At 37.0% G+C, this 26,812-nt stretch overlaps 3 protein-coding genes across 17 annotated transcripts in view; 2 read left to right on the top strand and 1 right to left on the bottom strand.

Moving 5' to 3' along the window:
- The window catches only part of LOC129569241 (dual 3',5'-cyclic-AMP and -GMP phosphodiesterase 11-like), a 15,847-nt gene extending 7,076 nt beyond the window's left edge, over positions 1-8,771 (top strand). For 4 of the 9 annotated variants that reach the window (XM_055447903.1, XM_055447900.1, XM_055447898.1 and 1 more), the window contains 17 exons: positions 3,791-3,995; positions 4,083-4,220; positions 4,346-4,565; positions 4,678-4,826; positions 4,901-5,051; positions 5,115-5,270; positions 5,381-5,581; positions 5,650-5,811; positions 5,883-6,041; positions 6,136-6,312; positions 6,395-6,481; positions 6,569-6,736; positions 6,799-6,908; positions 6,984-7,172; positions 7,248-7,470; positions 7,553-7,636; positions 7,708-8,771. In XM_055447903.1, coding sequence (XP_055303878.1) covers positions 3,832-3,995; positions 4,083-4,220; positions 4,346-4,565; positions 4,678-4,826; positions 4,901-5,051; positions 5,115-5,270; positions 5,381-5,581; positions 5,650-5,811; positions 5,883-6,041; positions 6,136-6,312; positions 6,395-6,481; positions 6,569-6,736; positions 6,799-6,908; positions 6,984-7,172; positions 7,248-7,470; positions 7,553-7,636; positions 7,708-8,118 — 2,949 coding nt within the window. In that variant the 5' untranslated portion in view covers positions 3,791-3,831 and the 3' untranslated portion in view covers positions 8,119-8,771. Of the gene's footprint in view, positions 1-975; positions 1,970-3,790; positions 3,996-4,082; positions 4,221-4,345; positions 4,566-4,677; positions 4,827-4,900; positions 5,052-5,114; positions 5,271-5,380; positions 5,582-5,649; positions 5,812-5,882; positions 6,042-6,135; positions 6,313-6,394; positions 6,482-6,568; positions 6,737-6,798; positions 6,909-6,983; positions 7,173-7,247; positions 7,471-7,552; positions 7,637-7,707 lie in introns of those variants that run through there. The other 5 variants (XM_055447906.1, XM_055447904.1, XM_055447902.1 and 2 more) reach the window with 5 other exon arrangements.
- Positions 8,772-8,817: 46 nt separating this feature from the next.
- On the bottom strand, positions 8,818-19,784 carry LOC129569243 (probable G-protein coupled receptor CG31760). Of its 7 annotated transcripts, XR_008688022.1 has the most exons (17): positions 19,720-19,784; positions 18,764-19,088; positions 17,252-17,435; positions 16,961-17,147; positions 16,432-16,786; positions 15,845-16,013; positions 13,731-14,141; positions 13,562-13,646; positions 13,471-13,495; positions 13,295-13,344; positions 13,085-13,179; positions 12,938-13,007; positions 12,533-12,671; positions 12,346-12,466; positions 12,147-12,281; positions 10,745-12,022; positions 8,818-10,535 (listed from the first exon to the last, which is right to left on the bottom strand). XR_008688022.1 is itself a non-coding variant. In XM_055447910.1 (16 exons), the coding sequence occupies exons 3-16, from the start codon at positions 17,402-17,404 to the stop codon at positions 11,768-11,770; spliced, it is 2,250 nt and encodes a 749-aa protein (XP_055303885.1). In that variant the 5' UTR covers positions 17,405-17,435; positions 18,764-19,232; positions 19,726-19,743; the 3' UTR covers positions 11,209-11,767. The 7 variants fall into 7 exon arrangements, 6 of the variants coding, with proteins under 6 accessions (XP_055303885.1, XP_055303886.1, XP_055303888.1 ...); XM_055447910.1 differs by lacking the exon at positions 8,818-10,535 and having other exon boundaries at positions 11,209-12,022; positions 18,764-19,232; positions 19,726-19,743; XM_055447911.1 differs by lacking the exons at positions 8,818-10,535; positions 19,720-19,784 and having other exon boundaries at positions 11,209-12,022; positions 18,764-18,796; positions 18,990-19,498.
- Positions 19,785-23,540: 3,756 nt separating this feature from the next.
- LOC129569238 (uncharacterized) overlaps positions 23,541-26,812 on the top strand; it is a 3,911-nt gene continuing 639 nt past the window's right edge. Inside the window, exons 1-3 of the mRNA XM_055447894.1 lie at positions 23,541-25,514; positions 25,653-25,873; positions 25,969-26,812. The exon at positions 25,969-26,812 is cut by the window's right edge and continues 163 nt beyond it. Of these exons, the coding sequence (XP_055303869.1) occupies positions 24,166-25,514; positions 25,653-25,873; positions 25,969-26,812 (2,414 nt within the window). The 5' untranslated portion in view covers positions 23,541-24,165. The remainder of the gene's footprint in view (positions 25,515-25,652; positions 25,874-25,968) is intronic.

The raw sequence follows: 26,812 nt of genomic DNA, 5'->3' as shown, positions 1-26,812 counted from the left end.
TCTCTCTCTCTCTCTCTCTCTCTCTCTCTCTCTCTCTCTCTCTCTCTAGCTCATCATCGTTCGAAAGAAACGGAACAAATTAACGCACACACATATGTGACTGTCGCGGGTGACGTTCAAATGCACTGCATGTGTATACTATATAGCCACAATGTGAATCAATGAACTAACACGAGAATCGCACGTACGCCACTAATGTACTTGTGTGATTCTCGTTTCTTTCAAATCGTCCAAAAACAAAATAAGAAATAAAAGAAAATACACATGGAATAGCATTACATACACGGTGTGCGCGTGTATGTGTGTGTGTGTATCGAAAATGCGATTCCGAAGAGAACATCAAATACTCCGTAATAAACCTACTTTAATCTATATCTTGGCAATGTGAGTCAATCGCCTATCAGTGGCTAAAAGGCAAGAAAAAATCACAATGTTCATAAGAAAAACGGCGAAAAAATTACTTTTTTCTTATTCATCGAAATTGCCTTGAAGCGATATGAATTTCGGGTTTACGTTTCATCTATCCGGGCACGAGTGTGGCTGTTAATCGTGATTCGTTAGCGCACACACATAGCGATAGAGAGGAAGAGAGCATGTGCGAACGAGCAAAAACAGTTTTGCCACACATTTTAGTCTGTGCGATGTGATGTCCACGACAAATGAATCAATTTTAAATGTGTATGGAGAGTATTTACGAGTATATTTGCCTTTACGTCCACATTTGTAGCGAGCAACATTATCACTCACATGCTCTCTCCCTCTCTATCTCTCGCACTGCTTGCTTGCTTACTCGCTCGTACGTGCAGACATTTCTCCTTCTTCACTTTATATACACAACGGCGAGAGTGAGAGAGAAAGAGAACTTGAAACACATACACGCGTTCTACATCGACCATACGTTGCGTTACTTATCTCTCAGCAGTTTGGGTGCATGTCGGTATTCTATATGACAAATGCTGAAACTGTATTCAGTTTTGTCGCGACGGATGTTTGGCATTGTTGTCCATTGTTGTTGTGTGTGGCGTATATCTCTCTCTTGTGGTTCACGTTGTTGTTTTTTCTTCGTCTTTGCTGTATCTCTCAGCTCGCTCTACTGTTGCTGCTCTACGTTTTGTTTTTTTTTTCTTCTTTCGTGTGCTGTCGCAGTTTTTGAACGAATCAAGAACAACAACAACCAGAAAATTCGTGTATATTTTATTGGGAGATTTTTGCATTGATCATTTTATGGTGCGATTCGTGTATGCAAATAAAATATCTTGATGCGTAAACGAGCCGGTTTCATTTTTTCGACTTTACATTCAAATATATTACACATTTATACCGATATATGTGTGCTTTTTTTCCTGCTCAATCTTCCTTTATATTATTTTTCTTCTGTTTCGTATCACCATTGACAAGATTTCATCTTATGTGAGCGAGAGAATCTACGCAGATAAAAAAATTATATAAATATATATATATATAAACATAAAACGATAAACATACGAAATTTTTTGTCGGTGACATTTCATGTTTAAAGGTTGTCTAAAGCAGTTTTTGATGAATATATTATTTCGAATATTGCCTTAGCACAGAAAAAAAAGAGCAACAGTAGCTGGCGGAGAGAGCGTGGAGAAGCAATGTTTTCGTCGTCAATCGAGACAACAACAAAGTAAAACGCCACTGAATAATCGTTTTTGTGTGTATGTGCTCCAGAGATTGCAATAGTCTCGAGTGATTTTCATGTGAAAAGCCAAACTCATAACCGAAAATTCAAATAACAAATGAAATAGGTGGAGTGTTCTTAAAGAGTCAAGCCAAGTGCAAGCTTAACCACAACAATTACCAGTCCTACGAAAAAGACAGTGACGGTTTAAGTGTGTATAGCCCAGCACAACAACTCAATTAAATCGCTGATTCTGATGTTTACTACAATGCTTCGATCAATCATGAAATTGAAACAGACATATCAACAATGATGAAACAAAAGGTTTTACACTCAAGCATTTCTTGTTAATTTTTTTCGTACGTTCTGTTTTTCTGTTTTCAAGTGCGATTTCCAGGTATTCAGTATGTATGTGTGTGTGTGTGTGTGTGTGTGTGTGTGTGTGATAGTCTATGCGAAGAAACCCATAATTGCGATTATGGAGATGGAAAAAAAAGTAGCGACAACAAGCATTGCATGTTTGACAATGTGTTCGAAATGAGATCAAATTTCGATTTCAATAGAAATATGTGACATTAAGGAGAAGCAATCGACGGTATTTTCGCGATCATAGGCTAAAAAAAAACACCGTTTGTTTATTCAAGTGAAAAATCGCTGATGTACGGTTATTACATAGATAGATGTGCATAGCGTCATTACAAGTAAATATGTCGCAATTGAACGTTTAACAAAATGATGTGCGCCTCTTCAAATGTACTTCAATTAGCTTAAAAGCCGTCTCTCTCTCTCTCTCTGTCTCTTTCAAAAACCATTGGAGACAATTCAATTTCGTGAGATAAATGGAGAGCGAGCGAGCGAGAAAAACGCTAGAAATTCATCCGATCCGTGTGTTGATCAGACACAACGTGAAAAATCCCGCACAAAGTATCAATGAGCCATGCAACTTTTTGAGCAGACCGCACGTACGAAACAACGAAACATATTCTCGTCCTATTTCGCGCCTGTACTTGTATATGGTGTGTGCATTGTTCCAGACGATTTATTTTCACATTAATGATGCCAATCACACTATAATTAAAATATGCACATTTAATGGGGCCGGAAGGAAGAAATGTAAACAAAGTTTTAATTTAAATCGATGTCGCGTGAAGTTTTCTTTCCGAATTCTAGATGTGAGTCGCTTGAGGCGCTTGAATTGACGTTTTCGAGATCTTTCTTCCTCCTTTGCCCATATATTATGTTCGATTGGCACGATGTGAAACGATTCAATGCAGCCTGTTTGTCTCAATGCTGCCATAGTCCATGTGTAATATTTTACAAGCCGTTGACGTCAAATGCGACTCTGTGTATTTCGTTTTTTTTTTTTTTATTATTTATTATTTTTAAATTATTCAAAGCAACGCAAATATGTCTATACCGAATACATGTATAATCAATAAATAATATTGGTGGCAAGTTGCTGAAAATAAAGAAAGAAGAGAAGAAAAAACTTTCAAAACACAACAAAGCAGATAAAACAAACAACTGTATTCTAATGCTTTTGAGGACTGCTGATTATAAATATCAATGAGAACCCATTCAAAAATAATAGTTCGTATACTGATTGTGTAGCAATCCAGGCGATAACTCTTTGATCAATCTCTACGTATAATCAGTTTTTCTACGTGTTTTTTTTTCCGCTTTCTTCAAATGGATCTGCGATATGCTGTATGATCCGTACATAATATTCCAGCCAAAGTACATCTTCACTGAAAACTGAATGAACAGCAAAAGTGTATAAATACATATATTTTTTTTCGTAATTTTTCAGAGGCTGCAAATGGTTCTAAATTTAGAAATATGCTCCTCAATTCGTGTGCGCCACACCAATTCGTTTGATCGCATTTGGTTAACTTGGCGCAAGAATCACACACACGACGTCTGTCCTAATTAACTAGTTTTCTTGCCTCTAGATTTGTTTTTCTGCTGAAAATTATATGTGCACTGAATCGATTTGGTTTGAAATAGCTACACATGCCAATTTAATACTCAGTCACATTTCTCGATTTCGACTGCAATTGACAGCAGACAGATAGTGCTGAGCGGTGGCACACAGAAAAAGAACGAACGTGAATGCAATGTGTTTCGTTTTTGTTTTTGTTTCAGGTTTGCATTTGCGCAGCATAGAGGAACCAAATAAAAACAGAATGCCCGCTGAGCAGGGGGGCACAGAACGAATCGATAACATTGGCTCTCGTTCTGTTGTCCTCCTGCCAACCTGCCAAACCTCATATGAATATGATCCAGAGTTTTCCCGTATAGAAACATGGTTGGACGAGAATCCGGAATTTTGCCAAGATTATTTCATCAGGTGGGTTGAGTTTCCTATCATTTTATTCTATTTCATTCCATATTTTCACTTTGAATTATTAAATCAAAGGAACATTCGATTTTGCAGAAAAGCGACAAGACAATTAGTTGATTCGTGGCTCATATCACATGCAAATTCTGGCAGCAGTGAACTACCATCGCCTATACATGGAAATGCACCGAACAATTCATCGAGGGGTGGGTCTGGTGCCACCACACCTGTTAGGTAATTTTATTTCTAATTTAAATTCTATTTTCATTTTTTGTTTTGTTCATAACAGTCGCAAATATACATATTCAATTAATGGCCATAAATAGTCTGATTTGCATTTTCTTATTTTTTATTCACAGAAAAATATCAGCGCATGAATTTGAGCGTGGCGGCCTATTAAAGCCCATTGTAAATACGATAGATGGAACGCCAACATTTTTAAGTATAAGTTCACAGAATGAAATGGTCTCAGGATCAGGATCAAGTCCAATAAATTCGTCTAGTCATCCACACCGGCCACAGCGATTGTCACGCAATGAATTAAAGCATTTAGATGAAAAACAGCTAATTTTTGAATTGGTATACGGCATTCGATGCATTTTTTTTTTCTCTTCAACCAACTAAATCCATTAAGATGTTATGTCATCTTTTGTTTTTGTTGTTTCTTTTTCTGTTTCATCTGCTATTCAAGGTGAAAGATATTTGCAATGAGCTGGATGTAAGATCTTTGTGTCACAAAATATTACAAAATGTTTCCATATTGCTGAAAGCTGATCGAGGCTCACTGTTTTTGGTTCAAGGCAAATGCACAGATAAGAATAATCCTGACGCACCCAAAAAGTAAGTTCACTTTTATCCGCACATTGACGCAATTGTTGATAATTTTTTTTTTTTTTCAATTTCAACTTTCACAGATGTTTGGTATCAAAATTATTTGACGTCTGTCCTCGAAGCACGCTTGAAGAAATCGTACAGCACGAAGAGGTTCGTGTCGCTTGGGGTACAGGAATTGCCGGTCACGTTGCTGAAAGTGGAGAGCCAGTTAATATACCGGATGCATATCAAGTAAGTGTTCGTCGAAATTGCATGTTCGTTTCTGTTTCACGCACTCATCAAGATTGGTTACAGGATGGACGTTTCAATCGCGAAATAGATTTGCAAACGGGATACCGAACAAAGGCTTTGCTCTGCATGCCAATTAAAGACTCTTCCGGAGACGTGATTGGTGTTGCGCAAGTGATGAACAAGCTAAATTGCGAACGATTTACAGAGAATGACGAAAAGGTTTTTTTTTTTTTTCATTTTGTCTATTTAGCCTTTGGGTCGAAACTGACCGAATTTCGAACTTTGAAATCCAATTTTTATTCGAATGTAACCGTGGTTTTCTATTTCAGATATTTACATCATATCTTCAATTTTGTGGTATTGGTTTAAGAAATGCACAGCTTTATGAAAAATCTCTATTAGAAGTAAAACGGAATCAGGTTCTTTTGGATTTGGCTCGAATGATATTTGAAGAGCAAAGCACGATAGAGCACATGGTGCTGCGGATTTTGACTCATATGCAGAGTTTGATTCAATGCCAGCGCGTTCAGGTAAGGATTCGAATCAATGAATGACGATGCACTTGAAGATGGAATGATGGCTATTTTCATTTCAATAGATACTGTTGGTTCATGAGGCATCTAAGGGCAGTTTCTCGAGAGTGTTTGACTTCGAAGCTAACGATGTTAGCGAAGAGGAGAATAGTACACGGACCAGTCCATTTGAATCCAGATTCCCCATCAACATCGGAATTACAGGTCATGTAGCTACAACGGGAGAGGTAAACACTCGATATATCACATTACTCTCAAGGCAGATATTGTTAATTTTACGATGCAATTGTTTAAACAGACGGTGAATATAGCGAATGCCTACGAAGATCATCGCTTTGACCAAAGTGTAGACGATGGATCGACTTTTAAGCACAAAACCATACTTTGTATGGCCATCAAAAATTCATTGGGTCAAATCATCGGTGTCATTCAATTGATCAATAAATTTGACAGCTTGGTAAGGCGTTCCATACAAACAATGTAGTTGTAGTAGATGATTTTCTAAAAAATTAGTGAAGCGCTTATGCTAATTTTAAACTTCATATTTATAGACTTTCACCAAGAATGACGAGAATTTCGTTGAAGCATTTGCAATTTTTTGCGGAATGGGAATTCACAATACACATATGTACGAGAAGGCGATCGTTGCGATGGCTAAACAAAGCGTCACATTGGAGGTTCTCAGTTATCATGCATCTGCGTCAATGGAAGACGCGGTGCGCCTTCGAGTAAGTGCCGACTGCCGAGCAAAAATAGCACCACATTTTAATTGATTATCTCATTACGCATGCATTAATTTCACGTTTGCAGAAATTGAAAATTCCATCGGCCGCGTATTTCCAGTTGCATGACTTCAGTTTTGATGATATTTACATGGATGATGATGACACATTGAGGGTAATTGCTGTAAAGCTGTCACCTGTCAAACACAATTTAATCGATTGCATGTTTTGTAATTTTTTTCCATGTGCTTGTAAATGACAGGCGTGCCTGCGAATGTTTTTGGAGCTGGACTTTGTTGAACGTTTTCATATTGACTACGAAGTGCTGTGTCGTTGGCTGTTGAGCGTAAAAAAGAATTATCGCAACGTTACTTATCACAATTGGCGACACGCTTTCAACGTTGCACAGATGATGTTCTCCATTGTTACGGTAAATTCGGTTGGTGAATTTGATGCACTTATGACATTGCTAACATTTATTAAAATCAACAGACAACACAATGGTGGAAAATATTCGGTGAAATTGAATGTCTGGCATTGATTATCGCATGTTTGTGTCATGACTTGGATCACAGAGGAACGAATAATTCGTTTCAAATTAAGTAAGAGCACAGAGATGTGTGATTCAGAATTGAATGGGAATTTTTAATGGACATTTTGTTGTTTCTTTTTTCCAGAGCTTCGTCGCCTTTAGCCCAATTGTATTCCACCTCAACGATGGAACACCATCACTTCGATCAATGTCTCATGATTTTGAACAGCCCGGGTAATCAAATTTTGGCCCATCTATCGTCAGAAGAATACAGCCGAGCCCTTCGCGTCTTGGAAGATGCCATTTTGTCAACTGATTTGGCCGTTTATTTCAGGTACCAAAAATTAAATGTGAATCCAATTCATTCCACGAAGTGATAGATATTGACGTGTTTGGATTTTGATTGCAGGAAACGTGGCTCGTTTTTGAAGCTTGTCAAACCGAATACATCCATGGCAAATTGGTTGAGTGAAGAGCCGAGATCATTGTTGCGGGCCATGAGTATGACTGTTTGTGATTTGTCAGCCATTACAAAGCCGTGGCCAATTGAAAAGCGTGTGGCCGACCTTGTGACGTCGGAGTTTTTCGAGCAAGGTGACATGGAGCGACAAGAGCTTAACATCACTCCCATTGTAAGTCACCACAAAGTGTTCTCTTAATAGTTTCCGATCTAATGACCTACACACATTCTCATTTCTATCCATCTATCCGCAGGATATAATGAACCGGGAAAAGGAGAGAGAGTTACCAATGATGCAAGTGAATTTCATCGATACCATTTGTCTACCGATTTACGAGGTAATGCTCTTCGACTGACAATTCAATTTTCGTAATTGAACTTAAAAGCTAATTGATGGTTTGATTGACAGGCCTTTGGAACGTTATCGGATAAGCTGCAGCCGCTAGTCAATGGCGTATTAGGCAATAAAGAACATTGGCTACAAATGGCAAAAACTGTGCAAAATCGAAGCAGTTCATGTAATATGGGAACAAATACCAACGATTCAATTACGACGCTAGTTTCGGCCAGCAAAAACGATAACGATGAAGACAACAATTTGAACAATAACAACAATATTGTGAACAATAATCGATCGCCGTCGCTAACAAACGAAGACAATATTATTTGTAATGGCACAAACACAAACAGTGAAATACCAAAAATTGTTGGGAAAATCGGAAGACTGAGCTCGCAAAATATTTTTTCTTCGAAGCAAAATGGGATAGATTGCGAGAGTTTTTCACCGCGAGATCTTACGCAGGAAGCAATGGACCAATAAACACATACTAGTTTATATGTGACGAGAGATTTTGTTACTGTTTTTTTTTCCTTTTTTTTTTTTTTTTTTTCGTCATATTTTTTTGGATGTATATATATTTTTTTGTATAACTTTCACCACAGCACCAAAAAAAAAAAGGAAAAATTTGAAGATTATCACATTGTATCGAAACTAGTAAAAAACATTGCATCAATCTATGAAATAGATCTATATATATGCTGACAACAATTACGTTAATAATTTGTATTGGCTTAGCTTAGCTTAGCTTTTAGGGATGACAAGTAATGATATTATATTGTGAAGGAGAAACGATGATTTTTTTTTTTTGAATTTATTGAAATTTTGTGTGTTTCAAATATGTGTAGTTTACTGAACTCCAAATCAAATAAAATGCAACCATTTTTGGTGTAACGATTTTTCTGTGGAAATCAACAAAAATAACACAGCAGAAGAAAAAAACAAAACCTGTAAATTATTTTATACCTAAACCTTAGTGATGAGATACTTTTAATGAGAGATAACTAATCGATTTTTTGCACAAATTTATTTTGAAAAAAAAAAAAAAATGAACTCAGTTTTGAAATGAATTCATTGTGTATCTTTGTAAATAGAAATGCAAAAATAAAAAAGCTGAACAATTTTAAAATAAGAAAGGTTTTTCACTTCATTTTATGATGTCTAAAGAGCGGACAAAAAGGATTGGGTTCTTGTATTGCCAACAATATGTTGGTGCTTCGCGTTCCTGACATAACTTTTATTCAGTATTTGTTTTTATTTTTGTTTATTGTATAATTTTGTACACAGACGAAATATTACATACAAGAATTTTAACAAAATAACTCAATAACCCTGACATATTGTATAATAGAGTAGATTGATTTGTTTGAGGCGATAGATATTCAAATTGGCTGGTTCGAGATTGATAGAATCATGTCTATAGTAGAATGTTCCTGTCGTAGGAGTCAAAATTGTGTGAACCGTCTCTCTTTTGACTATTGGAAAGTGGAATATTGTGAACTTGAGCCCAGACTTTCGGACAACAATTCTTTTAAGAAAAATTGTCGAATGGAGCAACAAAGAGAAAATCCACAGACTTTTGCTATACAATGGCTATCGATCTCGCACTAGTCATCATGGCTACCTATTGCCTCAAAAAATCGACCCACCCTATTCTATAACATAAATATAAATCACATTGATAAAATATTACAGTTATTTAGTTTATCTTCTTTTCCTTATGTTTGTCGTTAAATAACGCTTATGTTTGCTGACATTTATACATTTATTTATTTATTCTCTTCAAGCCCAGTTTACAGTTAGTCAGAAAAAAAAACTTGAGAATTTCAAACCTGGCTTTTAACTGAGTTCGGTGTCAGTGGAGGAAAATTTGCGAATACATCATAGATCATTCGTTTGAGAAACTAACATCGCTTTTAGCCTTAAATAGAATACAGACACGAAGCACTTCTTTTTGAACAATGTTTCTATATCAACCAATAACAACAACGTTTGTCGATGAGTGATCAGATCGCGTCTTCCCAAAAAATACGAAGATATAGCATGTTTTGATGGATACATGTCCGAATTTTTTTTTATATTTTACTCAGCGACATTTGTTTTTAGTCGAACCGTAAACTAGGCTTTGATCACATAAAACTAAACTCTACACAATTAATTGCATGGGTTCCCTCCCTTAATACTTTTATTCATTTCGATTTTGGTGAATATTTCTGTTGTCTGATTCAGAACGAAAATGAAAAAACACATTTGCGCAGGTACACACGAAGAAAGTCTACTATCCAGAATGAATCCAGTATTTAATGATCGAGAAAAATAAACATGTTTGGTATGCTTGTGCTATTTTCATTTAACACTTCATTCTGATGTTGGGTGGATAAATGGTGGAATGAATCACTCCATGGTTACGACTGTGTCGAATTGATGTCTACTTTTGGCACTCACTTATTTAGACAGATAAGAAGCTAACACTTCATTTTTCAATACACTTGAATTTAAAATATTTGTGTTGATTAAACCAACGTATTTTGTTCTCTATTTTAATAAAGAAATAACATTTTAATTGACATCTATTCATCGCATTTTTTTTTCTCCTTCGATGGGTGTCTTATATTTAGTTTTTCTATCTATAATTTAAGCTTAGTGGTGTACACATGAGGATTTATCAATAATGCTGGAGTAAAACGGATTGACGGTTTTTTTTTTAGGGAGAGAGGGAGAGGAAATCCAATCGCCGATTCAAGAAAAAATGATTTGTTAAGTGTGCTTTTTCAAACACAATCCGTTCTTTTTAAAGCCTTTTTGCGATGACATTCAATTTTTGGCTAGGGGCTTCTATGTCGGTTTGGCATTCGAATTTTTATTCACAAATTCGCGCTCAGTGCCATGTATTCGCAACGCTGCCATATGATTTCTATGTAAACATTCGCACTCGCATTCGTATAGCAGTCGTATTTTGCTGTTCTCGAACGTTCTCACAAATGCGAGTGCGAATGTTTACATAGAAATCATATGGCAGCGTTGCGAATGCATGCACAAACACGAATGAACGAATGAATTATGTAGTCACAAGTTCGCTGTCATAGCCGCATTCGTCGCATTCGCAAACATTCGAATTTTTGTTCTGAAATGCGAATGCATTCGCAGCATTCGCGAGAGATAAATCCCCTTAGATTTTTGGCTTTCTTTATTTTTAACTGAATTTCTTTGGAAGGACGAATCGTTTTTGGGTTAACAACGGGACTACAAAATGAAACCATCTTTTAACCCGAGAAGTTTTCTTCCTCAACAAGAAACTACACAATTCCAGCTCGATTACGGCCAACAATAATCTCGATCAATTTAATTTGCATCAATTCAATTTGCATCGATAAATATGAGATAAATATTCATAGAAACTTGTTCATGCACTTCAGTTTTGTTTTTCACTGTCCTCACTTCCTGTTTCCTAATTTTAATTTCATTCATTTATCTAAACTTAAATAATATAAAATTTAAAAACCACATAAATCAACAACTAGTGTAATCTCTCTTCATCCGTTTTAAATATATGCTTCTAAATGTTTTGTTAACAAAAAAAAATGTTAGTGTTCGTTTCGAGGAAACAATTTAAGATAGTTTGATTTCAGTTAATACATTTTGTTATAGTTGTTTTGTATCTTCTTGTAGCTATTATTATCGTCATTCAAAATGTGTGTGTGTGTTTTGTTTTGTTTTAATTTCAGTCAATTGCGATCGAATTCATAGAAAAATAGGAAGGCGATTATTCACACGATCGCTTAATGGATTAGTAATCCAGTTTCTACATTTGTCATGGATGTATATTTTCGATTAAGTTTTTGTATGCTGCGCTGTTCTTTGTTTATCGATCGAATGGTGTCGTTGAATCAAGTTCGCGAATGTTTGTAACTTCTTCATTGTTTGTGCGTCGGTTGTCTGATACGAAAATGGTCGGTTTTTTTTTTTAAACAAACAGTCAACATTTGTCAAGCTCGTTCACTTAAACCAATCGTCAAACGACCAAGCGAGACGAAATGTTCTATGAATTGCTAAAAAGAAGAGGAAAACCAAGTCCAGATTCGCATTTTCCGTGTGACATTTTTTTTTTGGTGGAGTTGTGGATATGATTAAACTACCCATTTGAATTTTTTCCTACGCTATTGGTTCCGCTGTGTCCACTGTGACCATCCTCACTGACGCCACTCGTTTGCTCCTTTGCATTTCTCGTCGTTTGTGTTTGTGCTGCAGTCGCCTTGCTCGTTGGGCTTTGAATTGACGATGCGGAAGAAAAGTAGCCACCCGGCTTTGGTTTAATATGTCGATTATTCATTTCCATGTTCACAATTTTCATGAATTCAATTTGAGCAGCCAGCTTTTGTATCTCCTCCTGAGCAAATTGAATCAGAATATGGGCAAGAGCGCGAGTGTGAGACGCATATGTAAGTGAAAACCAAATAAACGCTTTAATTACAGGAAATTCGAAAAATATCGTTCCAATGCAATTAAACTACCTTTAACTCTTCGTTCTCTTGATATAAGTCGGGCGAGTCTTCAGGTACTAAGCCTTGACCAATGCCATTTAACGAAAACGAGGCTGTGATACCACGAACTCGAGCACGATGATCCCATTGATCTCCTTGGCCGCGCTAAAATGATGTAAAATTGAATTTAATCTCAAGTTTGCTCCGCTATTTCTTCTGTTCAACTTACTAATACTCGCAGAACTTTCGGACCAAATACCAACACAACGGTCGTCGTTGTCGATAACTGTGTTCGAATAAATCCTAAAAAGTATTTGACATCGGGACCGGCTTGTGGAAAAATGATTAAACTGCAATAGAAATGGGAATTAATGACTGATATGGCTCGTAGAGGAAAATCAATGGAAAATACTTACTGGAAACAAATCATCAGAATGTTGACTAATGCGATATTGTAAATAGCGTATGATATCATTCGAGCCTCGTTGTATAGTGACTCTGCATTTCGTACATTGTAACAAACGCGAATTCCCCAGCCAAGAAACAGTACTTCACCTAAAATTCAGAATAATATCAATACATGAATTAAATCCAGTGTCTTCTCCGAGTAAATAAAATTATATATTCCAAAGCTTGAATTATTGGAAGGTCGGAAAAATCGAGAAACCATTTGTTTTCTAGCTCATTAACGCATTTTTGTATCAGTTGTTCGAATAATCGATTATTCCGTATGGAAAATCGAACGCTTGGTAGGAAATGAGTTAATATTAAGCTAAGTTATCCGGAGAACTTTGTCTATTGCCAGTCATATATGTCATTACCTATAGCCAAGCTGTGGTCCCACCAATTGTACACGCACTGCTTGAACTTCAATCCATTCGAATCGACAATCTGAAGCAACGAAAACAAACACGTTGTATGTGTTAATGCTTTACGAATAATTTGCGGTCATTAATCTAAAACCATACCACTTCAGCGGTCGGCGTTGCTGACAACGTCCATGTGCTCAAATAAATGAGCATAACAAGCAAAATCGGGACCATCCATTGCAAAAGTTGCTTATCTAATTTCCAGCAAAAGAGAAAAAAGAGAGTGAAGCAACGGCATTAGTCTCGGAACAAATCATAAAACACCAAAAATAGAAATTCTGAAGGTAAAAAATATCAATTGTTCGATACCTGTGAGTTTGACTTTGTGAGCAGACTTCACACGATATGTTAACGAAACCCTGTGTGTGGAGAGAGAGAGAGAGAGAGAGAGAGAGCGAGAGAAAATCAAATATCAATTAGAATAAAATGTTTCTCATGTGATAAATGATTTGATTGAATTCGTTTGTGGCATGCTCGTGAAATACCTCCAAGTTTTCATCAAAAGGGCAGCTTGAAAAGGGAAGAAACATGATTTATTCCAGTCTACTGTAATAAAATTTTAGTAAAAGCTCTTACTGTATGTTATGCAAAAGCCAAAATGTCTTGTCCATTTGGTTGCAATGCAAGAAGTCACATCAAGAATTGGGAAAATTGCCGCCATCTGGAATAACAAAATAGAAAGAGAAAACATAGCGTGCATTAAGATCGCACAGATGGTTTCGCTTTTGTCTTTTCTGAGACAAACCTCCATGTACATAATGGCACATCCCAACAGTGTTATCGTCAAGAAGATTGGGCTGGCAACTTTGAACACTTTGACTTTACGATGGCTATATAGATAGCAGGATAAAACTATGGTACAGCAAGCACACATGATTGAAATGGTTAATATTGATATTCGGAATGCCCAATTGTAGGACGCCAAACATGGGGCTGGCGAATTGCAGGTAACACATCCTTCAGCACATCGAGTGCAGCGAAAAACATCTTCATAATAGCTACTAGTATTGTCTCGATATTCTTTGTAAGCCACTTCCATCACCGTTCCATTAAAACCATCTCGATGGCGTATCGAATAGTATCCTGGTTTGCAGAGGCATTGATAGGCGCCTCGTATCCATGCCGTATTCCTTCCATATGGCGGTCGATATTCACACTTTATGATTTTTCGGGTGAGAGAAAGCGAGTAGAAATGGATGCAAAATTCAATTTTACAATTCATTTTGAAAAAATGCTATGGCACCGCAGAGATGACTTTAGCGCACCCGAGTATCTGTGTTGTTTTTTTGTTTTTTTCTTCGTTATTCTTTACCATTTGGTCAAAAAAAACTTTGTATCAATATTTTGTGTAACATAACGAAGAACAGTTTTTGAAAAACCACATTTATATTAGTAAAATATGAAGAAAAAAAACCCAAAAGTAGAAATTGCGTAATATTGCGAAATTGAGCCAATGCGCGTAATTACTAGGTGCATATGACCACACAATGCGAATACCGGGGGCAGAAAATGCTAGGGGCTTATGTGTCGTACGAATCAGTGTGAATCAGTGCGAATCTCACGAGTCATTTCAAAACATATAGGCAAGTGCACGAATCTTACGAGTTTATATGAAGATTCGCGAGTCCTTCACGAGTCTCTCATATAAATTGGCGAATCACTGAACGAAACTATGAAATGTCAACGAGCATGCCAGTTGAACTCACAATTCACTCAATAATCGACTACTAAATCAACTTTTTGTCATTAAAAACATTTATATTGTCACATTTTGACTGCAAGAAAATTAAAATTAATACCAAATTTTAAAATGGTTGGTTTCGAAATGTTTTTTTTATTTTTTTAAGGCAGACAATAATGTATTTGATGTTTTGGGTGTTGAAATCCCGAGAAAAATACAGTCTTTGCTTGTCGATCGATATGGCTCTTATTTACATAGAGAATATCGCTGAAATTGGTGGAATTCATAAACGAAAATCGTGAAATGTTAGTTGAATCTATTTATGAAAATATTATTCCATCCAAATTTTTGGCAGCGCATCGAATCTTCATACGGAATATGTCAAGTTATATAGATCAACTAAAAAATCGTGAATTTGAACACAAAATGGATTTATCACAATTCCCGAATCCATCAAAATGCTTCATTCAAACAATTCAATCTGATGAAAATAAAAGTGTCGAAGCATTTTTTTTACACTGAACACATTAAGTCATTCTCCACATATATTCATATGATGTATGGCAAATCTTGTTATAAATCATTAATGGTTGACTTGCCCATTCCAAAAATAAGTGCAGTTCGTATGTTTCATAAAACATTTCGTGGATCTTAGTTCCATTGTCAATTTAATACATTTCATTTTCAATTCACATCGATTCCAGTTGCCTATATTAAACAGAATAAGAAAAGAATTATAGAACACAAGCTGAGATCCGAATGGTTTGCAATATGTATATAAGCTGATTTGCATCGACTCGCGGATTTGCTATAAATGCCATACACTTTCTATGCTATGACTTGTGTATATATTTGTATGAATTCGTTCGAGTCTTCACAAATCTCCGTAAATTGGTGCGAGTCAGTGCGAGTTACTTGCAATTCAGCGCAAATCATTTTTAATTTACATGAAAATCATACGAGTCTTGCTGACTCGTGACGACAAATAAGCCCCTAGAGAAAATGTAAGCTCTTCTTCGTTATGTTACACAAAATATTATTTAAAAAAAAATCCTGGCCAAAAAGCTTAAGTAGAACGAAAAAACAACAAAAATACTCGGATGCGCTGTAGCGCACTTGAGTGCGCTAAAGTCATCTCTGGGCACCGATAATATAAAAATGAAGTTATCTCAGCTCACCAGCATGCTGTGCGGATGGCATTTGTTCGATCCATGGAAAATCTCAATTTGACTGAATATTTCATTGTAGTACTTGTTGGCTGTTAACGGTTCCTTTGAACGCGGCGAACTACACTGATTCACTTGCAGCTCCGACACATCGATGTCGATGCTGAGAAAACCCTTTATGCTGGAATATTTATAAAACGGATTACTCAATTTGCTATCTAGCGGAGAACCAGCTTTGAGCAGCGCTTTAATCAATTACTCTCTTCCGATGTGCACTATCAATGCAGCACATACAATGTATGTTTGTATGTAGCCAAATTTTAAGAATTTTTTTTCTGTATTCGATTAAATTCCACTTTTGTGTAACGACGAAATTAATTGAAAAAATATATAATTGTTTGATATTTTCCAATTATTTTCATTGTCTTCGGCGAGATAGGATAATCGGATGTATGAGGCTTAAATACATGAAACACACGTAAATATCAAGCCTTATAACGATTCGAATAAATCTGGTAAAGCTGCACTGCATTGATTTTTGTACATAAAGTATGAAATTGATTGGTTAAAATGCAAAGATTTAGGTGGTATTTATTTACCCATGCTTCCCAAGCGGTGGAATAGGTATGCTGTACGATAAAATCCAACATTGTTGTTTGCACGAGTAATATGGGTATGTCCACCAGCCACGGTACGAATCACTTTCGGGGCTGGCTATAAATTTGGGCGAACGTAAGCCAGGCTCATCTTCATACCATGGATATTCTTTGCTTGGTTCGAAACCAATTTGAATGCCTTCTTCTTCGATTCGGCTTGGTTCGCTTAGTCCGCCAACATTCTTATTCCACCACACCGACGAGATCAACGCTCCGTTCGAAACGTTAACCAAGAGCACACGTGCACCCGAAATGAACTCATCATTAAGGAGTGCTTTGGCAACCGCATCAAACAAACCTAAAAATGAATTACAAACGAAATTAAGAGATGTGTTATGTGTTTTGCCATTTAAGAACAATGGTCATTTTGGCAAATGACCAAAAACTCAAAAATTCGGCTACGCTCAAAATGCCAACCACATCATCATCATCATCGTTGGAGAGGAAAAGTTGTTGCCACACTTGAACTTACCACCATGGTGATTGATTCCAACATCTTGCAAAATTATCGAAGCAAGATCGGCCTTCTGACGCGTACCCTCATAACGAGCCGTATTCAACGGGACTTGAAGTGTGTGAAATGTTTTTGAGGCACATTTTGTTCCTAACTTTTCCGTAGCTATCTCATTGATAGTTTGAAGTGATGACTCAATAAATTCCTGAAAATGAAAATAGAAGCAATTTTTTTTTTTTTTGATTTATGTCAAGAACGTGCTCCCAATGAAATAGAGAATGTTGTGGCCGAGTGAATGCCAATACCTACCCTGGTGATATAATTTTGGCTGTGGATTACGTTTCGTTTGACTGCGATTACCTGAATCGATAAAGTGGCTGTTAAGATTAGTAAAAGCGGTAGGAACCGACCAATTCCCATAAAAATTTTGCTGTGAAAACATGTCCATGGCTGATATACCATTCTGAATGCCACTATTTGTCATTGAGCCAGCCTAGGGAAATGGAATAGTTCAGAGAATGGAGAAATTGAAAATGAAACTGGAAATAAAAATGAAAATATAAATGTAAATGAAAATCAGAATGATGGAGAGAAATCTCTCCCTCCCTTTCTTTCTCCCTCATTCGGTCTCTCTCTCTTGAAATGCTCTCGAATTCAGGTCAAAATAAAATGACAACATTGTACAGCGTTAGCACAACTTTTACATGAGTTCTCTGTTCACTTTTTTTTTTCACTTGATGAAAAATTCCATTTCGACATTTCAACCAGGCAAAGGATTGAACACAGAGTTTATACCTACACAAAGCTTCGCTTCAGATTTTAATTGGTTCTGGCAGGCGTGTTCGAATTGTGGTGATGATGGTGGTAACGAAGGATAGAAAACCATTTCTCACACCATCATTCATCAGAAATTTGTCATCATGTGTTTATGTGGAAACGCACAATAGATAATTTCTTTGACTTCTTTGTGCTATGATAATTTTACACATGATTATTCACAATATGAGCGGCGCTCCCCCTCTCCATTCCGCAACCAGTGCAGAATTTATGTATATCTCTAATCGCAAAGTGCTTTTCATCCCAAAAGGCCTTGAACCGGAAAAAATGTTGTTATGCCACAAAATAGATGGAATATATATATATACATAATATATTATATTGGTTTGAACGCATAGAAAATCGATATATTTTTTTCGGCTCATTTTGAAATGTATGTGCCCAAAAAACGCACCCGTGAAAAATTCAGCAACGAGTAAAACGTATCTATTTTAACAATGCCACTAAAAAAAGAGACATTGGAATGGGCTTTTCAAAGTCACTGGCGCTCCGAAATCGATCGTATTACTCAACAAATCGTGATATATCAATCATCAGAGAATCGAGCTATAGAAACTAAGCGATGAGGAACGTTTGACAACGTTTTTTTGTCGCTGTCGTTTTCATCGTCGACGTTGCCAAATATGTCCCAAGAATAATATCATTTCCACTCATTAAGTCTTTCCCTTTTATCATGATGTTCACTCGACAACAACGGCGTCGACGACAACGTGCGACGTGTAGTGGAAAAATCTTCATGAAATCAATTTAAATGTAAGTTGATTGCAAAAGCTCTCTACAATTCGTATCGTGTATGAAGCATAGACATCCCCCATTACCAGTCAATTAAAACATGTAGAGAAAATGTAACGAAACGAATCGAAACAAAACGAAATACAAGTGGAAACACACATTTCCAAAGAGAACCCGAGAGAAAGTAAGCGAAAAGCAGTAAAAAAAAGAAGAGTAACAAACATAATTGATTATTGTGAGTATTATATTTACCGCATTTAAGTTAAGTTCTGATAACTTTCAAAACTGCGATGCGACACAGCATCATTGTTTGCAAGGAAATTAGAATTCAATTTAAATATTCATAGACATAAAAGTAATTACTTGTTTGTTCATAACACAAAACAAACGCATCAATAACACTAGAATTTGTTGTGTAATCACAAATCGTCTTGTGTTGCGTTTATGTTATCGAAATTATATATAGTCAACCACATACACACGATTGTATCACTGTTTTGCGCGCACGCACACATCGGCTCCTTTGTCTGGGCACTCTTGCTCGGGTTAAAGCAAACGGCTTCGTTGACGATGACGACTAAAACGATGTCGATGCTGATGTCGATGTCGACAGCAAGAATAACATCACCAACAAACGAATAAACGGCACAAATACTCTCTTTCACACAGCAAAAAGGAAATTTATGTCACAACTCCGAAGACAGATCACATTTCTCCGCGCCTCAACACACAATAACAATAATAAATATATCTCTGTATTACCATTTTTGATACTAATATTTCTCCGTATCTAAAAAACCAATCCACAAATATACACGCACGCACGCAAACAATCAAATCACAAATGATGAGCTCCCATAGCCGTAATTGAAACGAGAAATTCGAACGCACAATAACAAAAACGAGAGAGAGAGAGAGAGAGAGAGAGAGAAGGAGCCAGTGGGAGAAAGAGAGAGAGAAAGTGAAAAAAAAACTGCACTGTTTGCTTTATTAATGTTTGGTATTCTGTGTTTAATTCATTTGTTCATTCGTTCTCTCACTTAATTATTAACACCAGAAAACAATTGCATGGCGACAAAATAGTCTTTTCAGTCGCTTCAATTATGCCCTTTTTTGTGTGTTAAAAGTTTTAAAGCAGCACAAAAGAAGAGACACAAGCACACACACACGCAAAAAAAAACAAGAAAAATAAGTAACAAGAAAAGCACCGCCACGATAGGAGCACCGTCACCACGCACGCACGTCAAACACTCACAAAGGCTCTTCGATAACTGAATTTTCCGTTTTCGTTTCGATGCGAACGAAACGCAAAGAGAAAAACCGTTTCATATGGATGATATAAGCTCGGGCTTGAAGCTGAAGCTGGAGAAATGAATAGGTATTTAATGTGCAAATTGAAGAATATGCTACACGATTTAATCGTCAAGAGAGACGGAAAACGAAAGGGAGCAACGGCAAAAATGGGAGAGAGAGACAGAGAGGCAGAGAGAGAGAGAGAGTGAAACAGAGCAAAAAAGAGAGAGATCAAAAAAAGAGAATACATTAACGCAAGCGATGGCAGAGAGCAGAGAGATGCATGTATAGCACACCACACAACACAAACGCCAGATGGATAGATGGATGGATGAAAAAAAAAAATGAACAAGCGTGTTCGCCGTTCTGATGTTACAACAAAATATAACGGAAACAGCAGCTCAAAGAAGAGGAAAAAAAAAGCGAGGCAAAAATCCAAGTTCTGCACACTTTCAAAGCGAAAAAATAAAATTTATTAACAGCCACATAGAACATCTTACGCATCGACTAACGCACCGATGGATTTTTATGGCATGCAAACAAATTGGAATACCTATTGAAATGGAACATAGAAAGCATTTTCATGGGATATAAATACGACACGCATTCCTTTGTGCTCCTGCTGCCTGCCTGCCTCCCTTCGTATTGACATCGCATCGGCCGTTGCGCGATATTCTGATGTTCGTTTTCGCTTTTGCTTCCATTACATTTTACATTGTGCGATGGAGGTGATTTACGGGCACATAAATGTGGTTACGGGAACAAACATGTTACAACCATCAGTGTCCACTCACCACCAAATGCTAATGATGTGTCGATGAGAAGAGTGGCAATGTCTAATTTTAATCTGAATCTCTCTGTGTGCGGCATCCAGAAGTTCTCATGCTCCACTAAACTTTTGTGTTTTCGATGGGAATATTAATTTTGATAAGTTGTGTGCTCAAAAGTTTCTAGAGCGTGCAATCCAATTCGCGAATACATTGTTTCCACTGCTGATTCCGATAAAACATTCGTCTTTTCGAACTTTTCTTTCTTGTCGTTGCCGCCACCTCCACCGCCACAGCCAACGTCTTATTGCATTTATTGTGGGATCCGAAGCTTTTGATGATATTTCAATCAATGAAAAAAAGCGATGAATCCGCGATTTGATGCCATTGTTGGTGGAAGAGAAAAAAAAAAGTAATAATATTGGTTGTGGCAGCCAAATCCGATCGGATTGACCATGAATGCCTGCCGTATCGACTGAACAACAGTGCAAGTGTGTTCACATCGACAAAAGATACCGAACAAATTTCGACCGTTAGTATACAACAGTCACAATGATAACAACGAACTGTTGATACAAAATTCAATTATTTCGGTTGGAATGAAAAAATACGCGTGCTTGTGTGTATGTGTGACAAAAAAGAGAGAGAGAGAAGAAAGCGCTTTTATCTCACTTCCTCTTTCAAATCGTTTCCAATCTCGTGTCTGAATAACACATACCTAATGTTATGGAGAACTTGTATTGAATTACAATGCTTCCATATCAACTTCAATATTAATTGATATAATGGCACAAACTATACTATGAAGCTATTCATAGTTTGTTATTGTCAACGCATCGACCGAGCAAACAAGCGAGTGAGCGAGCAAACGAACAAACGTGAGTTATGCCTTTGAAATTGTAATGTGTGTGGATGGGAAGCGCGCATGTCGGGTGACCCTATACAACTGAAATAAGAAGAATATTTCCATTCTCCACTGGGGTGGGTGGATTGAAACGCTTTCTATCGCAATAACTTGACGGATATTACCATTGCACACTTAGGGGAAGATACAGAGAAAGAGAGAATGTGTTTGCTATTCACTTGATTCAGTCGTTGCTGCTGCTGCCACTGCTGTTAGGGGCACCAAATTTTTTTCCATTTTAACTTTGTACCGAGAATTGTGAGCGCTCCAATTTCGCATGTCAACAATTTCAATTCCATATTTTTAATGGGAATTCGAGAGTATTCAATTGATCCCATTATAGTGGGGGAGTAGAATGCACAATGCAATTTTACAATGGCTCAAACATCATTCAGTCAATGATGAATTGAATCTGGGTGTGCCAATGATCATTTGAAATTGTCTATAAACTTTAAAGAATTTACAGAAAACATAAATTAAAAACGGTTCCACGCACTCGACAGACAGGCATATCGAATTAATTCAACGAAGTATATCAACGACAAAGGTCATCACTTAATTGCAAGAGAAATAAAACATTGAGACGAGTACGTTTTCTCTTCCTTTCAATCACACAGAGCTGTTTGCCAGAGGCACACGACGACACACACACACACATATGTATATCAATATTATATATTGTATACGAATAGATGGAGAACACTGCAAAGAGCGCTTGAAACTTCAAGGGCTCATACAGAGAAAAAAGGCAAAACGAGTGGTAAGACTTAAATTACGAAAACAAATATACAACAATAATAAAAAAAGGGTTAAATCTTGCACTTGAACCAGAGAAGAAGAAGAAAAGAACAATCAGCTGTTTTAGGACTCATTACAAATGGGCTGCCGCTATTTGCCATTTAATGGCGTTGCCAAATTTTTTTATGAATAGTAAAAACTCTGAACGCTATTCTCGGCTACCATGAAAAAGCACTTTTATGAGAAAAATCTCGCTATTTCCGCTGTAACCTGTAACATGATACACATATATGTGTATATTATACATAGCAATTGTATAGAAAACCGTGATAGATTGCGCTCAGTGCGCTAGCACTCGACACACATATGATTGTTCCAGCTGTTTGTGACGATGTTTAGTCAATAGACTCGAATATAATATACAGCAAACATGGAGAGAAAGGGAATGAGACATTCAATGTGATTTGTCACTCGTCATCTAATTGATAACGGTGTACAAACATTCCGAGAATCTCGAATAATAACCATATTAGACGGTAAACAGACTTGTTTCATTCGAAACTTAATAATGTATGGATGTAATTGAAAACGTGGAGAGGGTACAATCAAATTTTGGTTGAAGAACATTTTGACTCATATCTCAGAGACATATTTTTGACATCGATTGCTATATAGGCAGTCACCGCGCACACATACAGACATCATCAAACACCACAAAAACCCAAAATGAATAAATGGCTATGGTTTTTGGTTTGCGTTTTCTCAACATGAAATTGATTTGAAATACAAGTAAGCCGTGTAATCGATATAAAGGCTTGAGCCGCACGTGATGCGAGCTTTCCATAATCATAAGTTATTTATGACTCGAACAAATTTTCGAATTCAATGATTGTCTGAATTTCTCCTAAAAATTATTTTGACTCAGGGTATTTTTCCGAATTCATGCTAATAGTTTTTCAATCGAAAACCATCGAATCAATCGAATCTATACATGTTCATATGTTCATGTGTACATAGAACTATTAACCCGCTCACATGTATCGCGTTCTATTTGCATTCTTCTTACAATTTATGTGCTGCTCACCGTGCAAAGGGCGACGAGAATCGATTATGACCGAGTGCTATCGGTAGCCTAATCAAATTTAGATACGTTCCCGGTTGATGAATAGTCTGTGTGCGTTTCTATGTGATTTGCGATCGATTTGAGTGTGATGAAATCAAAACGATCGTAGCGGACTTTTTTTTCGTTAAAAAATATTGCATTCAATTGCGATTCGACACACAGTACATCTCTTCAAAATTAAAAGTTCAGGCGATGACATATACACACAGATCCGATTGTATTGAACGATCGTGTTCGTTCGGAGCAGCAGCAGAGCACCGAAATCAGAGAGTATAACATAATGTCGCTGATGTCGAGTATATTTGTGTCTCGATACGTTCGTTCGTTTGGCATTCGTACAGCTTGGAAGCGTTATATTTTTAGCATTTCACGAAGCAATAGCAACACAGCCAAAAAGTCGCGTCAATACACAAAATTTCATGGGATATGCGTCATTATCTTTGCCTGTAAATTAATTCAAATGTGACTTCATTTAGTGAGCATTCGCTTGACTTGATCGTCGGTAATGAAACTTAATTACTATTTTCTCTACGGTTCCAATTGCATATCGTTTTTTTTTTTTGGTTCGGTTCAGTTTGGTTTTTAGTTTGAAGTGAAAAATTGTTCTACTGAAATGATATGTAATGAAATGTGATTTTACATTTCCCATTTCGTTTATCCATCAAATACGAATGACGAATTGGTTGGGAGATTAAAAAAAGCACATACACAGGCTCATCGATCACTTTATGTGAGAATAAGTACACGCGCGTGAATAAAGAAAAACACAAAAAATTAATCAAGTGAAGTGAGTGAGTGAGTGTGTTGTTCGGAGTGATCTCATAGTAAAATGCCGATAAAAGCACATGTAAAAGGGAAAAGAAAAGCCCCGCCACCACCATCACCATCATCACCACCGATGGGAAAACTTGATGCAACGACTTCACGCATAAACGAGCAATCGAGCATAAATCAACGTGAAAGTAAATTTCCAAATGAGAAAACTGGCAGCGCGCCCGAAACTATGACATGTTTTACTACGGTACAAAAACGAAAGAAACCAGCGCCTCTGCCACCGATAGCCGTCGTCGACTATAAAATTGCTAGTTGTGTTGTGAATAAGGAAAAACATGCAACTGCCGACGAAATGAATAATTTATCTGCCATATCAAAGGGATTCAGTGACAAATCTTCTGTAAAAGCCATTAATCTGAATATTTTCGAGCCCAACCACATACGAAATCATTTCCAATGCGCCGCAAAAGAAACAAATGAGGTCAATGTGAATTTGGATTCGAATCGACGCCATGATTTATACGACAATGATGATTTTCGAGAACATCGAAATGATCAAATTTGGATTTGCAATCATTGTACGCTACAAAATCCATTTTGGAAGATAATTTGTGATGCATGCGAACGAATCAAACCCTACAACACACCAACAATTAATCCAAATGTAAATTTAGCGTTTGCGAAAAATGTGGACAATGATTCAGCACGGGTTAATGAGAAAAATTTAATGAGTGCGGTGATGATGCGGCCAAAAGCGATCAAACCAAATAATAATGACGTCGATAAAATTCTAAACCGTAATTCGATGAATGTGGTGGACATTAAAAGTGCGTCGTCATCGAAAGAATTGCCTCCGAAAAGGAATAGCATGTGTGTGTTTAAGTATGGCGATCAAAATATATCGCCCGAAGCCTTGGCAATGGAAAAAGAACGCATTCGATCCGTGATTCGAGCAATGAATAATCGGGCACTGGCACAGAAATATTCGGGAAAAACGGAAAAACGAATTGACGAAATGAAAAATGAAGCAACAATCAAAACTGCCACAATCAATAAGCCAGGCAAACGGCGAAACGGCTTATTGAAATATGACATTGAGAAAGACTATAACCTTCCGTCCGTCCGCCAAACGAATATAGCTGTTGTCGAATGTTCTACCAAAGCAAACGATACAAAAGAGAACACCACCAACGGGCCACAATCAATTAGAAAAATCGAGAATATCGATAGCATAACTAAGTGTAACAAACTTACTGGAAATACACAAACTTACTGTGATGATGATGCATCCCATGTGAATACTTGCAAAAAGTTGGAACACAATACCACCAGCGGAAAACACGAAAACAGAACAACAACTGCAGCGAGAAATTCAATTAAATCTGGCATTGGGAATGAGATTTCGTAAGTTGTATGATTTATTCGTAATACGTGAAACATTCAGACATACATAATTTTGTTTCGTCTCTCTCTGTGTGTGTTACTTGGTCTGTGTGAACTTAACTGTACAATATTATGTTATGTGGTTTATTTAATTGCCAGGCTGAGCTTGTATATTAATTTCAACAATGCGATTGAAGCGAAAGTTCATCTTGATATGACTTTGGATGAATTCAAAACGTACATTTTCGAAAAGTTGATGCCATGCAAAAACCCCAAAATTTACTTTAACGGATTGCTGCTGAAAAATGGAGAGCATTCACTTGCCAAGTATGGGATCACGAATCAATCCGCTCTCTACATAAATACTGAGAAAATAGCTGGTGGGTGCCAATTTTTGTTTCAAGTTATTAAATGTCAGCACAAGGAATAGCAAGAATTTATGTAACGTATATTGGTTTTCTTTTTTCTTACTCAGTCCAAGCACATGCGAAGATTGAGAAAAAGTCGGTCGTTGTACAAACTGAAGAAGAGCCAAAACTTGTAGAAAAAGAGGTGAATGCTGCAAAAAATGTAAGCCCCGATGGAAATCGTGAAGCGAAAAAGGATAACGGAAGAGATGAAAAAACGACGGCTAAGTCCCTGTTTGACGACGCCGCAGGAAATAATAGGGATGGTGAAAAATTCTTGATTGAACATGTTATGCTCAACCGGTTTCTTATTGAAAGAGTGCCTCCCCGAAACGAAAACATGAACAAAGTCAAAGGCTACCGTGGCGTATACAACTACAATCCACGATGCAATCCAGAGATTACGAAAATTTTGAATGAAAAACGCACTAATCCCGTACGAAAACCTTCCACAACCGGTATGCAAACGACTTCAAAGAGCGCTGCTGATAAGCTCAGTTCAACGGTGGAAGTGAAAAAGAGTGAGCCAATCACTCAGTATATTGAGCTGTTATCCTTGGACGATTCAATGGATCTAACAAAAAATACGGAAGTCTTTGAATGTTCTGTTTGTCTAGTGGAATATCAGCCGACGGAAGGTGTTATTTTACGGAATTGCTTGCACACTTTTTGCAAAGATTGCATACGAAATACGATTGTTTACAGTGACGAAGCCGAAGTGAAATGTCCATATTATGACGATCAATATTCTTGCGATTGCCTATTGCAGGATCGTGAAATAAAAGCACTCCTCTCGAAAACGGAGCACGACGATCATTTGGCCAAATCACTGCGAATAGCGGAAAATCAAATTGAAAACTCGTTTCACTGCAAAACGCCCGATTGCAAAGGATGGTGTATTTACGAAGACGA

This window comes from Sitodiplosis mosellana, unplaced genomic scaffold (assembly GCF_009176505.1).
Source record: "Sitodiplosis mosellana isolate CC-2019 unplaced genomic scaffold, AAFC_SMos_1.0 Smas_scaffold_30, whole genome shotgun sequence".
In the NCBI taxonomy this organism is placed as follows: Eukaryota; Metazoa; Arthropoda; class Insecta; order Diptera; family Cecidomyiidae; genus Sitodiplosis; species Sitodiplosis mosellana.
The sequence above is the reverse complement of the archived record's forward strand: the minus strand, read 5'-3'. Positions and strand labels throughout refer to the sequence as shown.